The 15,966-nt window shown below is 33.4% G+C and overlaps 2 protein-coding genes across 2 annotated transcripts; both read right to left on the reverse strand.

The window, feature by feature from the left end:
• Positions 1 to 1,627: 1,627 nt before the first annotated feature.
• On the reverse strand, positions 1,628 to 4,496 carry LOC128245325 (uncharacterized). Its single transcript, XM_052963450.1, has 3 exons — positions 4,379 to 4,496; positions 3,971 to 4,046; positions 1,628 to 2,374 (listed from the first exon to the last, which is right to left on the reverse strand). The coding sequence occupies exons 1-3, from the start codon at positions 4,488 to 4,490 to the stop codon at positions 2,164 to 2,166; spliced, it is 399 nt and encodes a 132-aa protein (XP_052819410.1). The 5' UTR covers positions 4,491 to 4,496; the 3' UTR covers positions 1,628 to 2,163.
• Positions 4,497 to 4,558: 62 nt separating this feature from the next.
• Positions 4,559 to 11,237, reverse strand: LOC128246095 (uncharacterized; the record flags this gene model as incomplete). The annotated part of the gene is made up of 6 exons (XM_052964300.1): positions 11,163 to 11,237; positions 7,731 to 7,822; positions 6,874 to 6,914; positions 6,526 to 6,687; positions 5,864 to 5,980; positions 4,559 to 4,969 (listed from the first exon to the last, which is right to left on the reverse strand). Coding segments are annotated over exons 2-6 (822 nt in total), but the record flags the coding sequence as incomplete, so codon positions are not given.
• Positions 11,238 to 15,966: the final 4,729 nt, after the last annotated feature.

A 15,966-nucleotide genomic window follows, 5' to 3' on the forward strand; every position in this document is an offset into this window, starting at 1 on the left:
AATGGCATGACAATCTAATGCCAAGAAAGTTTGGAAGTGCATATTTCATAATTCTCATTTGGCTATAAGTATAAAGTTGTGTCAAGGCAACACAATACTTAATTTAAATGTAAAACTATGTCAAAAACTAATCAAAAGGATTCACATATCCACAATATATAAAAAAAGGCAGTTTGATAAAAGAAAATATTCATAATTGAAAATAAGATTTAGCAGAATTACTTATGGTTACATAAATCAATAAATAATCCAAAAAATATTCATATATGATTGTAAACCTTCAAAAGAAAACTATTTATAATCAGCCATAAATAGAATGATACAAAAAGTACAAATAGACAGTATTGAGGAGTCTGGGTGCACTTCACAAAATGATATACCGGTAATCAAATTTATCAGATTTATTAAACAGCTGAAAGGTCTCAAACATAAACATATATGTTGAAATATCACAGGTTATAAACAAAACAGTACAATATTGTTAGAAGAAGCAGAATTTATATATATATGCACATTTGGTTTTTAAACAATGTATTTGATTTTCAGTATAGTTTGTGGTGTGTCAAAGGATAACCCAACACATTTAAAATCATAAAATGGGACTTGATATTTACCCCAAGAATACATCTGGGGCAGTGATTACGAATAGTCTCAATTCTGAGCTCAGACTCAAGACTCATTATGGCAGAACTTCATTTCATTGTAATTTTCCTTCTATCAGAGCATTTATGGTAATATTTGCTGAAATATATTCATATTTGAAAGTTTTACTATAATTAACTTACATTTTTGTAGAAGAAATGGAATAAATATGATTTTGTGTTCCTTTATAAAAAAGGCTTTTCTGAGTCTGAGCCTAGACTTGGACTTGAGACTGTCATCATGGCCACTGGTCTACACTTAACACATTCAGCTTTACATGGTATACATTAAACATAATATCTCTAAGACCCCACCCCCTCCCAGAATGGGTCTGAATTTTTGACAAGCAAACATACATGGCATTTTGACTCATAATGCTTACACGTATGTAATATGTCCCCTGTTTCCATATGAAAAGCCACTTTGACTTGATTTAAAATATGTAAACATGAATGGAATCGTGCCTTGGAACCAAACACAAACCTCACACAAAAACAAAAAGCATAACAAATGATAACATGTTTTACACAATATTTTTAAACACAACAGCAAGAACTAATACCTAATTGCCATAATATATCCTAAGTACGAAACGAAATTTAAAATATTAAGATATCAATAAGGTAAAAAGTATGTTTAAAAGTAGTCCAATATGTGAGAAATAACCTTGATAATTGATGTTTCTTTACTTACAAACTCGGAGATAAAGGACACAAAAAGGTAGGTTGTACACAAAGTTTAGTTATTGTTTTAAAACATGCATGTTCGAATAGGGCACAGTGATTCTTAAATTCACTCAAAATTATTCTATCATTGGTATTTATCTAGATAATTTTTTTATATGATTTATTTGCTGATATAAAGTAGTGATAAGCTAATGTCAGTAGTGTAATTTTATGTTTGGTTAACTTCATACAATTTTCTGATCATGAACATTTGTACCAAGTTGCCAAGTTATCAAAGCATGGCCAAAATATAGGCGAAACCGCAGCTGATAATTCGTTTTACAATTGAAACTGGGAATCACTCAATTATTATATGTGTTATGGTCTTTGCTCATTTGAATATTTTAACTGTATAATATTAACTAATTAATTACGACCAAGGCATAAGTTTAAGTTAATGTGCACTTACAATGGCCGGATGCCAATCCTGAAGTCAAATATCATAACTGTATATTCACAAGCTTTTGGTTGAAAACAAATATTTAACAATAATCAATTTTCTCCTTAGTTAAAATTCAAAGTAAGATAAGACATTTGCAACATAAAAATCTACACCAAAATAACCTCAACTGTGACATCATACTGTTTGCATCATAATTATTTAAACTAAGACACATTTCTGCTAGTTCTAGCATTTGCTTGTTCAAATGCAGTGGTGCAAAAAAAGGCAATAATTTAACACTACTTACCCAACAGATGAGATTTACCGATAAAATCAAAGCAGATTAACATTGAAAATTGCATTTGTTCAACATGCCTATAAGCAAGGCTTCGTCCTAAATGAGTAAATATAACTTCAGCTATCAACACATAAATATATTTCATTAAGATCCAATAACACATCATGTTCAACAAAACTGACAAAACTAGAACAAAAATTTGGAAGAAGGTCAGTATGAACAGTTCTAAGACACTTAAGAATATATTCCATAGGAAATGCCTCTTCCTTTCGTCCACAATTGGAATTGTCATTGTTTTCTGTACCATGAAAACTCTTACTTTTCTCCCTGAAAAGTGGAACCAGAAATTGCAACCGGATGAATAATATTCGGGTGAAAACTGTGTACTAGCATGAGCACATAGTTGGCATATAGTTTTAATATAAGTGAGAAGTAAACTCATAATGATTAAGAATAGGCATAGTGATTGTAGTTAAAGGTTTTGAGGAGAGTGAGTCACATGATAACAGCTGCCAAATAAATGAGATCTATAAGACTTGATCTTAATAAATTATTTTGGTAAAAAAGGTCTGTAATAATTAGGTACATCATTAGTAAATTTAGCATCATATCATTTAAATAGTTTTAGCCCGGAATTATAGATATTCTGGTTTTCCCAAGCTTTTGCTCCGGTACAAACACAATTTTACCGTTTTAATATAGACCCTTTACTTCGGAAACAATAGAGTCATTCGACTGTTACATGAATTTCAATAGCTCGAAATTCACCTTTTTTTTGTACCGGCATGGGAAAACCCAGTTAAGTGAATTCCGTGCTATATATATTAAGGCAACATTGACATTTAAGTCAGACTTTTACCACTAAGAGCAGAGCACAAATTGTTAACACTTCAGAGTTATGGCCATAACACTTAAGAAAGACTTAAGAAAGGTTAGCTGAATAAGACAACAAAGGCCTGCATGCTTAATTATATTTTAGATGATATTAACTTAATTTAATGTAAGGTCCACCAATTTTAAGGACTCTACAAATCTGTGAAAATGATTGAAATCTTAACAATTAGACAACAGTTATGGCGGACCCAATATTTAAAACAGGTCTGACTGATTATATCACTGGATGTATACCATCTATTGATCGAATGGCAAAAACTCTAAAACATGTTTGTTAAGTCAAAACCATAAAATCAAATGGTGTTTTGGACTAGAGTAGACTTGACCCAGTAAAGAGATAACATTTTAAAAGTAATCAGAGGGCAATGAATCTAAAATAAAATACACATAATAATGTTTAATTGCACAGCACCTCTTTTCAAGGAAGATAATTATTATATGTGTCAAAATTGAAGTCAGATACTCCAAAACTTATGAGTAGACTTGTCACATAGTCCAAGGATGGATTTACCTACAGCTAGACTCCCCAATGTGATGTCTTTATAGCCCCCATGACCAAATGGTGGGATTATAATTGGAAAACTATTTAACTTATTTTGATCATATTAAAGCTGCACTCTCAAAGATTGAACATTGAGACAACATCTGTTATAATTATGTCTTTGACCGATCCATTTTTTGCGTAAATGCCTTGAAACCAGTCATATTAGACTGCTGACAAAAAGTCAGATCGCATGTTTTCATATTAATGTTAAAAAAAATTATGTTAAAATTATGCATTTTCCTTAAATATTATGTAATGCTTTTAGCCATAATTAATGCTTTTAGCTTGAATTATGAAAATCTGCGACCTGATCTTTTGTCAGCAGTCTTATATTACTGATTTTCAGATATTTAGGCAAATATTTACTCATTCCAAAACAAATAAAAAAAGTTGCCAAAACAGTTTATCTGTGAGAGTGAAACTTTAAGGTATACATAAAAATTATACCATTTAAATTTCCTATACTGTTCAAAATAATTACTTACTTTTTTGGTTGTTTGGTTTCCTTTGAATGGGTTTCTTCTTTTTCTGTCTGGTTGTCTTGGATGCCTGGTTTGTGACCTATAATGGAAACCCTGGTGTAAATATTTTTGTCTTTTCATATTTTATGCAGACTGTTAACTGAAGAAATTTTTTGATAGTTAAAAAGTATTATTCATTTAACCCTTTTTGCAATTGATGTGTAATATCATTCCCAACCAAAATGGACTCTCCAGTCAGTTAAATTTCATTCTATTGCAATAATGTTCAAATACTTTCTGAGATTTAATTATGAATTCTATTAAAAACAAAGTGGTCTATTACTTCTTTGCCGTGATAATTATAATACTTATGAAACAGTTCAATTTAATATATTGTCAAAAATCTATTACTATTGAATATAAATTATTTACCACTGGAATTCGTAATTCTTTCTCCATTGCTGCCTGAACTGTTTCCGGAACATGAACAATAGGTGAAGCTGGAATCTGTGAACTCTGTCTTGGCAAGAGGGGTAAAATCCATGGTGTGTCTTCAATTGCATTCCTATTTAAGTTTTGATAGAAATCTGTCCAATATTCATAATTGGAATGCTCATTAAATAGATTTTTAATTGTTTCAATTTGTTTCACACTTTTTTCAACACTTATTTTGGAAAAATCTCGTATAACTATATGTGGTTTCCCAATTGGTAGTTTGTTTAGAAAATGTCCATCCAGTAAAATCCAATCCTGACTGTTGAGTCCTTTGTAACACACATTAATAGTGCCATCCTTCTTTTGAAATTTATAATGAAGTGGTGTTGTTATCAGTTTGAATTTGTTAGCATTTGGCAAGATCCAGTTTTTAACGTCATACACTGTATGCATGTGTTCACCGTTACAGACAGTCATTAAGGATTCAATTGTTTCACAATCTTTTGTTTTAAGAGTTCTAGATATCAGCGAAAACTGGACGTCGACATCTTCATGGGTGTGGCCCACCATCAAAAACGATATATGGATCTATAAAATAAACATGAAATATTTGCAAAATCATAAATTTGCACAGTTATAATCAAATATCATGCTTTATGTCTAATGAAAATGCTCATTATGAGCAAAGGTTGCAAATCTGTTGTGCATGATCGCCACAGGGCCAACATTAGCTTATATTATCTGTAAAACATGGCCTACAACCGACTTATACTTTTTTATTATAGTTAGGTGATTGAATATCATGTCGAGACCCAATATATGAATCTATGAATAATAATGAACTCAATACAATGAACACATTCTATCTAAAAGTATGATGACTATGCAAATAATCATTCAGCAGCAGCTCAATCTTGAGAGTGACATGAATGCCTATAATATGAAGTTAGCTTTTGTATAATCATACAAATGGGTTCAAATACATAATGTTACCGACTAATTATTCAGTCTTTCACGTTCTGATTAAAAGGAAATTAATTTGCTAAATCACTATATGTCAGTGGAGGCAATTTTTGGAACAAACAGAATCAGAGTTATGGTTCTTGAAGCTAGAGATCCAATTGCCATATGTAAATAAGTTCATGTTTCATTCATTTCCATTTAAAACTTTTCATAGGTTTAAGATTTTTTTTATAGCATAACATTGTATAATTGTAAGCAAATGACCAGTTTGTGGTTGATATCTAAAATCGAATCAATGTCGCTAATAAAAAATTGAAAAAAAAGTTATGACAGACAGACAAAAAAACAAACAGGGTTATTAATATAGGGCTCATGCATGTTTTCAGGGCACTCATAAGGTGAGTTAAGGCAGAAACATGTAATACTATGCTACATAGCCAAGTTTGTTCAATTAAGGGACCTTTTACTATTTTGAGTTCATCAGTGTATGAAAACATTTGCACAGTTTGTAGGGTTTACCTCTTTGAAAATATTCAATGAGACCAGAAGTTCTGCAAAGGCCAACACGCAATGGTTCTTATTTTCTCGACAACAGTTATCAAACTGTAAGTACAGCACTGGTGGAAGGAAATTCATCTGAAAACAGAAATGGAATAAAACATTGAGAAACTTTTTAGAACTTACTTGGAGATGATCAATTTATTTAAATTGTTAAAAAATAATTTAAATAAACAATAATGCATCTGTGTCTTTGTTTTTAAGAGGTAAGGGTAAGCATAATTTCACTCAATTTTGACAACAATGAACAGTGAAAATGTATGAATTAACCAACAGCAGAAATTAAATTTAGTCAATAAGGGACAAGTGCCAATGGACTGTTAATCAAAAACATTGCCATTAAATAAAAATAGTGTGAGTTACAGACTTCTAATTATAGCTTTAGAGGTCAACAAATTCTGTTAGCAGGCTAAAGAAATATTGGTGTTTCTTTAAGGTCAGAGGGCATTAAAGTTCGTTGAATGATATCGATGCAGGTGTATTTGTTCGACATCACGATCCCTATAGATTGGCCATGTTAAAAGGGCATATTTAAGAGACAAACTAGTTGTAGCGTTTTCTGAGGTAATAGCAATTTATCCTGCCATTCTTTTTGCTTTTTTATATTTTAAAATGTCTCTTACTTGTTTGTCTGCAGACTTTTTGAGAGCCCTCAGCAGAATGTTGATTGTAAGATTTGGATCATGTGGGAACTGGTTGAAATCCACATAGGAATGAAAGCCTCCATTGCCGTGGTTAATAACACCAGTAAGGTGGGTTTTCAACAGGTCAACATTGCTGATGCTCTAGAATATAGCCAATTAACCAACATGATTTACTTATAATAAAGTAGGTTTTTTTATAAATTGAAAATAAGCTCAAGATGACCATAAAATAATAAGCTCAATTTCTCCAGTTACATCATGAATTCATCTCGAATCATTTGGAAACCAGTTTTTAAATATTTATTCCAATTTTCAATAATTTCTAACCTTTGTTTGCCTTCCTGCAAAATGAGGCAGACTTGTCTTTGCTGAAAAATAAAACAGTAACAAAATATTTAAAATGACCTAATAATTACAGTTTTATTGATTTGACAGTTATGAACTTAAAGATTTGTACCAAATTATATCATTCAGTCAGTTATAATAAACCACTAAATAAGTAAAATATGTCACTGTCATCTGAACAATTCAGAATTTCTTAGTGTACCAAGGGCCATACATCAGACAAAATTTAAGCATATAAAACACACCTAGTCTCGATTACATTGCTAGTACTCTGACCAAATTTTGAAAGTTTGAACTTTTATTTAGTTATTACCTAAGCCAAAAAATGTCACAAATTCTTAAGTATACAATAGGAAATAAACCTTAATAAACAAGCATAAATTACATTTCAAAAGACTTCATAGTAACTGTGAGCCTTTAAGAAAGTATAAATTTGATATATTGAATGGCTGAGTCAGATGAGCAGATGGATAAGGTAATACTGTAGGTCATCAACATATTTTGTGTGTTCTGACAATGAGAGTCCATTTAACTTCACATATCACAACCATTGCTCCAAATTCATAATGGAACACTTCCGGTAACATTGATAATATGTTATTAGTATTAGAATTACCATCAGTCATAATGTGGATGTCAAAGCTGGCCTTTCCTTAAAGTTCATACATTTAAAAAGTCCATTTTAAAGCACTTAGCTGGAAACAGTATAATGCATACTTTGGTATGCAGGAGTAATGTCTTTTTTATTTCATTTGCTGATTTTAAAGTGTATAAACACATTTATGATATTGCTATAAGTATTTGATACAAAGTCAAAGAAAGGAAGAGGAATTTCAAACCTTGGTCCATGCCGTCAATAATCAGGGAGAGGTAGGTTTCTTGTTGTGTTCTGCTGGCATCCCTTTTCTGGTAGTAGTAACGCCTTTCCATCCTTACAAATATAACAAAAAAATTAGTCAAAAACATTTGTTCATTTATTGCAGACCATCTAAATAACAATCTCATTCGGTCTTCATGAATTATAAGGTGTTATTACTAAGATTTGGGGCAAACCCTTTGGATTATAATGTAGGTTGTGTGGATTTTTGTCCATGAAATAAAGGGGACCAGGAGAATCTTGTATTTCTCAATGTAATGATATACTTTCGAAATTAATATTGCCCTTAGATATATGAGTATAAACTCTGTTACCAGTCAACAAATGAATTATTACCTAAAGCTGCACTCTCACAGATTTACTGTTTTTTCAACTATTTTATTTTTCATCTTGGAAGGAGCAAATTTTAGGGGCTTTGGAAATTATTATTTGTGACTGTTTACAATCATATCAAATCAGCAAAATTATGAAGAAATTTCACAAGAAAAATGTGGATGACAAGCAGAAACTGTGTTTTTGTTTCTATTTTTGAATTATCACATATTGTTTACCATATAAAATCACATGCAGTTCTATCCTATAATAACCGTGCTTCTAGGCAATCAACAATCATGTTTTATCATGTTTGATGGGCTTACTTATAAATATGTTTATGTTTTAGTTTAAGTTTATATATGTTAACACTAGAGGCTTATTATACTCCACTGAATGAAGGCTCAGCCTAAAGTAGGCCAAAAAAAGAAAAATCTGTGTTTATGGTAACAGTCTCAAAAATGAAAATGAAGGGTTGTGGCACAATATATCTAACAATATAATGTTTGCTTAACATGTATTTATCAAAAACTAAGAGACACACCTTTTTCCAAAGTGTGGCGAAACAGAAACACAGAAACAGTCATTTGGTCTTTTTCCGGTATATGAAATACTTTTATTTTCCGGTATATGAAATACTTTTATTTTCCGGTATATGAAATACTTTTATTTTCCGGTATATGAAATACTTTTAAAGGTATTAGTTCAACTCACTCCTCTTTTTTTTCTGTAATTAGGTATGATCTATATTTATATTGCTGTCATGGAAATGAAATTTTTGCTAAAATGTCTTGAAAGCATTGCAGCAAGACTGCTGGCAACTGATTGCAGTTTATATATATATATGTTCAAAAAATGAAGTTTTCTGGCTAAAAGTGTTACTTACTTTGGAAGACAAATGATTTTTTTGGCAGTTTTCCAGACAATTCAGATCTGCGTTTCATTGTTAGTTATCTTACATGACATTTTTGATGGCATTGATACTAAAATCAGCTGATTCTGAGACAAAAGTCAAAACTGTCAATCTGTGATATTATGCAGCTTTAGGCGATACTGATCCCAGCATTTGCTCCTTCCAACATATAAAAATTTATTATCTTGCATAACTTAGAAGTGAATACAATAACAATGTAATATGTGTCTGTCAAACACAATAAGACAATCAACTTAAAAAGTTAACAAGAATCGCATTCTGACCAAAAAAATAATTAGCAGAAGAGATTCAGTTTCAACTGCTTTATTTTATTGTTTGTTACAGTTACATTGATCCTAAGGGCCCCAAACACAATCCCATGGAATTCATCCATAAACTCTTCCTCAAGTTTATTCGCAGTGTGTCAACCGTAACTAAAACAGTAATATATTTTTAGTAACAGTGACCTTGCATAAACTAATGTCCTATATAATTTGGACAAACTATGTCAACCCTTACCTGAGTTATTCAGTACTTGCCATATATTACTATTTTAGCAACAGTTACCTTGAACTAGACCATAACGCTCAGAACCCAAAACACAATGTCATGAAAGATCTCAATAAACTCTTACTATATACCAAGTTTGGTCACAATATGTAACCCTTACTTAAGTTATTCAATACCAACCATTTTTCTGTAAAAAGTAATGACCATGATCCTAGGGGCCTCATACGCATTCCCATTAAAGGTCTCGACAAACATTTTGAATATATACCACGTCTCTTTCTGTTAAAACCCAGCTAAAATTATTTGATACATAAGGTGACTTTCACGCTGCCCTTCCACCAGCCTGCCCGAAAAATGACGCAAGTCATTCAAACAACTTATTTGCCTTTTATGAAAGTGTTGTTAAGAATATAAAAATTGTGCCTTTATATAAAGAATTAAAAGAAAACTTGATAAAAAATCAATTAAGGGACATAATTTGTATTAAGGGTTGAAATGGAGTTATGTGACCTTATCGCAAGATGGCCGTCATTAATTGTGCAAATGTTAAGTGCATTGAATGAAGGGTATATATCTTTTTTATTAAAATCCCGACTTGTCCTAAAGCTTTAGCCCACGCTAAAAACTTTAACCGAAGTCAATCAGGGGCCATAACTTGCATTAAGGATAATATTGAGTTATGTTACCTCATTCTGTGATGGTCCTGAACAATTGTGTGAGGTATTAAGTCAATTGAATGAAGGGTATAAAGATATAACCAATAAACCTGCCCTAAAACTTTAACCTTAGTTCCATAAAGTCAATCAGGGGCCAAACTTTGTTTAAAGAATAATATGGAGTTATCAAACATCATAATGTGATGGCCTTTATCAACTGTGTGAATTATTAAGTCAATCGAATAAAGGACTCATAGGTGAAAATCCCAACTTGCCCTAAAACTTAAACCTGCCCTAATAACTAAGTCAATCAGGAGCCATAACTTGCTGGACTAAAGTCAAAGACTCTAATCCCCTGATATGGGGGGGGGGGGGTACAATTGACTAGTACATAACTTGGTAATATCACTAGATAAAATCAACTAGCCTATCATGCATAAAAAGGTATACATACCTAGTAATCTTTTTAAAGGAAAAACAAAAAAAAGTGTGAAAATGAATGAATTGTACACTTAGTGGTAGTTCAATTACTTAGTTTCAATGCATTGTACACAAAGATACCAAAATTATGTCAGTTTTTGACAATTGTTTTGTTTTGCTCAATCGTATTACGTTGTTAAGCCTTTAAAACTGTTTTACTAAGTATTTAAAATAAATGAAACATGACAGATAGATTCCATATCGGGGCATGAAGGAACCCGCAAAAGAAGAATATGGACGGAAAGCAGTCTCTTTGAATCATTACTGGGTTTGGGGACACCCCTTATAACCTTTTTAACATAACTAATAACATTTTTCTTAAACCATTAGTAACGGTTTAAGCCATAAAACACCAATTTTAAATCGGAAATATGAAAATTTGTGATCTGATTTTTTTGTAAGCAGTCTTATATCACTGGTTTGCAGATATTTTCGCAAAACGTTTTTCATTCTAAGACAAAAAATAAAAAAAGTTGGAAAAATGGTAAATCTGTGAGAGTGCAGCTTTAAAGGCAAAATTTACTGTTGACGCTCATGGTGCTCATCTTTAAAAGATGAGAACTTGGCCCTTTCAACAGCACTACCAGCTTTCTCTCTTTGTCTTTCCAAGGACACACAAGTCGAACATTTGGAGAAGGAGTTAGACTGGAAATGACATTCAAATTAAGTTTGTTTTAGTTTTAGCAGATAATTGCTACTATTTGCTGTACATATGATTGATTTGCACCCAAGGTTATATCAAACATCCTTCCACAATATACACAATTTTGATAAATGGCACAACAACTTCAATTTTACAGACCTGTATATTGCAATATATTCATGTAAGAATTATCCTGTTTTTGATAAAAGGCTATTTAATACTCATTAAGAAGCAATCAAAATAGAAGGCAAAAGGTAAAGGACAAAATAATGTTAGTTTTGATGTCTTCATAACGTTTTTTTACATAATTAGTCAGTTGTAAGTAATTGTGCTACCTAAAATGACACTGTATAATGTGATTTTTAAAGGTATGTTTATATAATTGTCACGTAAATTAAATAAAGATGCCAGAAGTTAATAAATCATTTTAAAGGGACTGTACACCAGATTGGAACCAAAAAGTTTTTTTCTGTAACAAATCTCAGGACAATTATTTAATAGAATATGTTAGGCTTTGATATCATAATTGTAAAAAGGTACCAAAATGTAAACAAGAGGGCCAAATGGCCCTGAATCGCTCACCTGTCATATATTGCACATTGGTTTGATAAGAAATCTGGATGGTTCAAAGTAGTTAAGGTTTTTTAGAAGTCTGGAATAAGCTAGGACTTATGGAGTTGCTACGTTGTTTAAGTATATTGTTGACTGACAACGCATGAGGGACGACCCATGATGGACGACAGACAAAAGGCGGTCACAAAAGCTCACCTTGTCACAAAGTGACTGGGGAGCTAGAAACCCATGACCCCTGGAACGTGGATAATTTTGAAGCTTAAGTTTGAACAATGTTGGTAGAGGTCTACTAAACAATGCTTCACGCCAAATATCTAAGACCTAAGTCTTGTGGTTTTGGAGAAGAATTTTTTTTAAGGTTTTACTATATACATATAAGGAAAACGCCGGGGGGGGGTCATTTTTTACCCCAATGCCAAAGTTTGGACAATAAAGGTAGAGGTCCACTTAATGATGTATTATGCCAAATAGCTCTAGTCCTTGTGAATTCGGACAGAATATTTTTTAATGCTTCCATTATATACAAATATTGAAAACCTAAGCCTATGAACACGGGGCGTGGCCAATTTTGACCCCAGGGCTAAAGTTTGAACAATCTTAATAGTGGTCCGATAAACGATGCTTCATACCAAATATCTAAGGCCTTCGCCTCTTGGTTTCGGAGAAGAAGGAAACCCATGACCGCCCGGGTGGGGCCATTTTTTGACCCCAGGGCCAAAGATTGAACAATATTGGTACAAGTCAACTAGATGATATATCATGCCAAATATCTAAGCTCTTGTCACTACTTGATTTTACGTGTGTATCTCTATATGTATATTTGTTATTAATTGTATGTGGCCCATATTGAAAATTGGTATGTGTACTAAATATGTTATCCAGTTTAAATTAAGACGTTACTTGTCTTTGTGAGTTTGGAGAAGATTTTTTAAGTTTTCACTATAACACATATAGAGAAAACCCATCAGCCCCGGGGTGTGGCCAATTTTGACCCCAGGGCCATAATTTGAACAAACTTTGTAGAGGTCCACTAGACGATGAATCATGCCAAATATCTAAGCTCTTAAGCCACGTATGTTCAGAGGAGATGATTTTTAAAGTTTTCACTATAAACATATAGAGAAAACCCATGACCCCCCAAGGGGGCTGGGCCAATTTTGACCCCAAGGCCATAATTTGAACAATCTTTGTAGAGGTCCACTAGACGATGAATCATGCCAAATATCTAAGCTCTAGTCCAAGTAAGTTCAGAGGAGAAGATTTTTGAAGTTTTAACTATAAACAAATAGAGAATACCCTAACCCCCCCGGGCCGGGGCCAATTTTGACCCCAAGGCCATAATTTGAACAATCATTGTAGAGGTCCACTAGACGATGAATCATGCCAAATATCTAAGCTCTAAGCAACGTAAGTTCAGAGGAGATTATTGATTTTTTTTACTATAAACATATAGAGAAAACCCATGACCCCCCGGGGGCGGGGCCAATTTTGACCCCAGGGCCATTATTTGAACAATCTTTGTAGAGGTCTACTAGACGATGAATCATGCCAAATATCTAAGCTCTAGTCCAAGTAAGTTAAGAGGAGAAGATTTTTGAAGTTTTAACTATAAACATATCAAGTATACCCATGACCCCCCGGGGCGGGGCCAATTTTGACCCCAGGGCCATAATTTGAATAATCTTTGTAGAGGTCCACTAGACGATGAATCATGCCAAATATCTAAGCTCTAGTCCAAGTAAGTTCAAAGGAGAAGATTTTTGAAGTTTTCACTATAAACATATAGAGAAAACCCATGACCCCCGGGGCGGGGCCAATTTTGACCCCAAGGCCATAATTTGAACAATCTTTGTAGAGGTCCACTAGACGATGAATCATGCCAAATATCTAAGCTCTAGTCCAAGTAAGTTCAGAGGAGAAGATTTTTTAAGTTTTCACTATAAACATATAGAGAAAACCCATGACCCCCCGGGGCGGGGCCAATTTTGACCCCAAGGCCATAATTTGAACAATCTTTGTAGAGGTCTACTAGACGATGAACCATGCCAAATATCTAAGCTCTAGTCCAAGTAAGTTTAGAGGAAAAGATTTTTGAAGTTTTAACTATAAACATATAGAGAATACCAATGACCCCCCGGGGCGGGGCCAATTTTGACCCCAGAGCCATAATTTGAACAAACTTTGTAGAGGTCCACTAGACGATGAATCATGCCAAATATCTAAGCTCTAGTCCAAGTAAGTTCAAAGGAGAAGATTTTTGAAGTTTTCACTATAAACATATAGAGAAAACCCATGACCCCCCGGGGGCGGGGCCAATTTTGACCCCAGGGCCATTATTTGAACAATCTTTGTAGAGGTCTACTAGACGATGAATCATGCCAAATATCTAAGCTCTAGTCCAAGTAAGTTAAGAGGAGAAGATTTTTGAAGTTTTAACTATAAACATATCAAGTATACCCATGACCCCCCGGGGCGGGGCCAATTTTGACCCCAGGGCCATAATTTGAACAATCTTTGTAGAGGTCCACTAGACGATGAATCATGCCAAATATCTAAGCTCTAGTCCAAGTAAGTTCAAAGGAGAAGATTTTTGAAGTTTTCACTATAAACATATCAAGTATACCCATGACCCCCCGGGTCGGGGCTAATTTTGACCCCAGGGCCATAATTTGAATAATCTTTGTAGAGGTCCACTAGACGATGAATCATGCCAAATATCTAAGCTCTAGTCCAAGTAAGTTCAAAGGAGAAGATTTTTGAAGTTTTCACTATAAACATATAGAGAAAACCCATGACCCCCGGGGCGGGGCCAATTTTGACCCCAAGGCCATAATTTGAGCAATCTTTGTAGAGGTCCACTAGACGATGAATCATGCCAAATATCTAAGCTCTAGTCCAAGTAAGTTCAGAGGAGAAGATTTTTTAAGTTTTCACTATAAACATATAGAGAAAACCCATGACCCCTCGGGGCGGGGCCAATTTTGACCCCAAGGCCATAATTTGAACAATCTTTGTAGAGGTCCACTAGACGATGAACCATGCCAAATATCTAAGCTCTAGTCCAAGTAAGTTTAGAGGAAAAGATTTTTGAAGTTTTAACTATAAACATATAGAGAATACCCATGACCCCCCGGGGCGGGGCCAATTTTGACCCCAGAGCCATAATTTGAACAAACTTTGTAGAGGTCCACTAGACGATGAATCATGCCAAATATCTAAGCTCTAGTCCAAGTAAGTTCAAAGGAGAAGATTTTTGAAGTTTTCACTATAAACATATAGAGAAAACCCATGACCCCCCGGGGCGAGGCCAATTTTGACCCCAAGGCCATTATTTGAACAATCTTTGTAAAGGTCCACTAGACGATGAATCATGCCAAATATCTAAGCTCTAGTCCAAGTAAGTTCAAAGGAGAAGATTTTTGAAGTTTTAACTATAAACATATAGAGAAAACCCATGACCCCCCGGGGCGGGGCCAATTTTGACCCCAAGGCCATAATTTGAACAATCTTTGTAGAGGTCCACTAGACGATGAATCATGCCAAATATCTAAGCTCTAGTCCAAGTAAGTTTAGAGGAGAAGATTTTTGAAGTATAGTATAGTATAAGTGACCAGGTCTTTGTCCGAAATTATTGTTTTTTGTCAGTTTTTGGTCATATAATGACTAAATATATCATTTTAGACCAAACGCTGAGTCAAAATCCTGTGTGCAAGTTCAGCAGGTCAGAATTGTATAGACATCAAATCATGTTGTCAAATTATTATTACTTTTTTGGTATGATCAAAAAAACTAAATCAAGCAGCCCAAATGATTAAATTTCTTTTAAGAGACTGTGTTTTTGATTTTTTGTCATAGTGTTACCCATAAATTATAAATAACAGCTCTTGAGTGATTCTAAAACTTGTTGATTTTCTTTGAAATTTCTATGTTCCAATTTTTTTTGCGTTCAAAACAATTGGATGGAATTGTGATACCATATATGGCTATTTCAGTTTGACTTAAATTGTTGATAATTAAAACAACAATTTATGTTTGAAAACAAGTGACTCTGATTCTGAGGCAATCAGTTGAAAAGTACCTGAGAGATAGTTTATGCCAAAAGAACTTGTTT

Source organism: Mya arenaria, chromosome 9 (assembly GCF_026914265.1).
Source record: "Mya arenaria isolate MELC-2E11 chromosome 9, ASM2691426v1".
Classification (NCBI taxonomy): domain Eukaryota; kingdom Metazoa; phylum Mollusca; class Bivalvia; order Myida; family Myidae; genus Mya; species Mya arenaria.

Bases quoted from the DNA above. Each gene is read 5' to 3' on its own strand.
- LOC128245325 (XM_052963450.1), bottom strand. From the start codon at position 4,490: ATGGATTTTACCCCTCTTGCCAAGACAGAGTTCACAGATTCCAGCTTC. The intron at 4,047-4,378 runs GTAAATAATTTA...TTTCCATTATAG, and splicing joins AAGAATTACGAATTCCAGTG to GTCACAAACCAGGCATCCAA. The intron at 2,375-3,970 runs GTAAGTAATTAT...TCCACTTTTCAG, and splicing joins GAAACCAAACAACCAAAAAA to GGAGAAAAGTAAGAGTTTTC.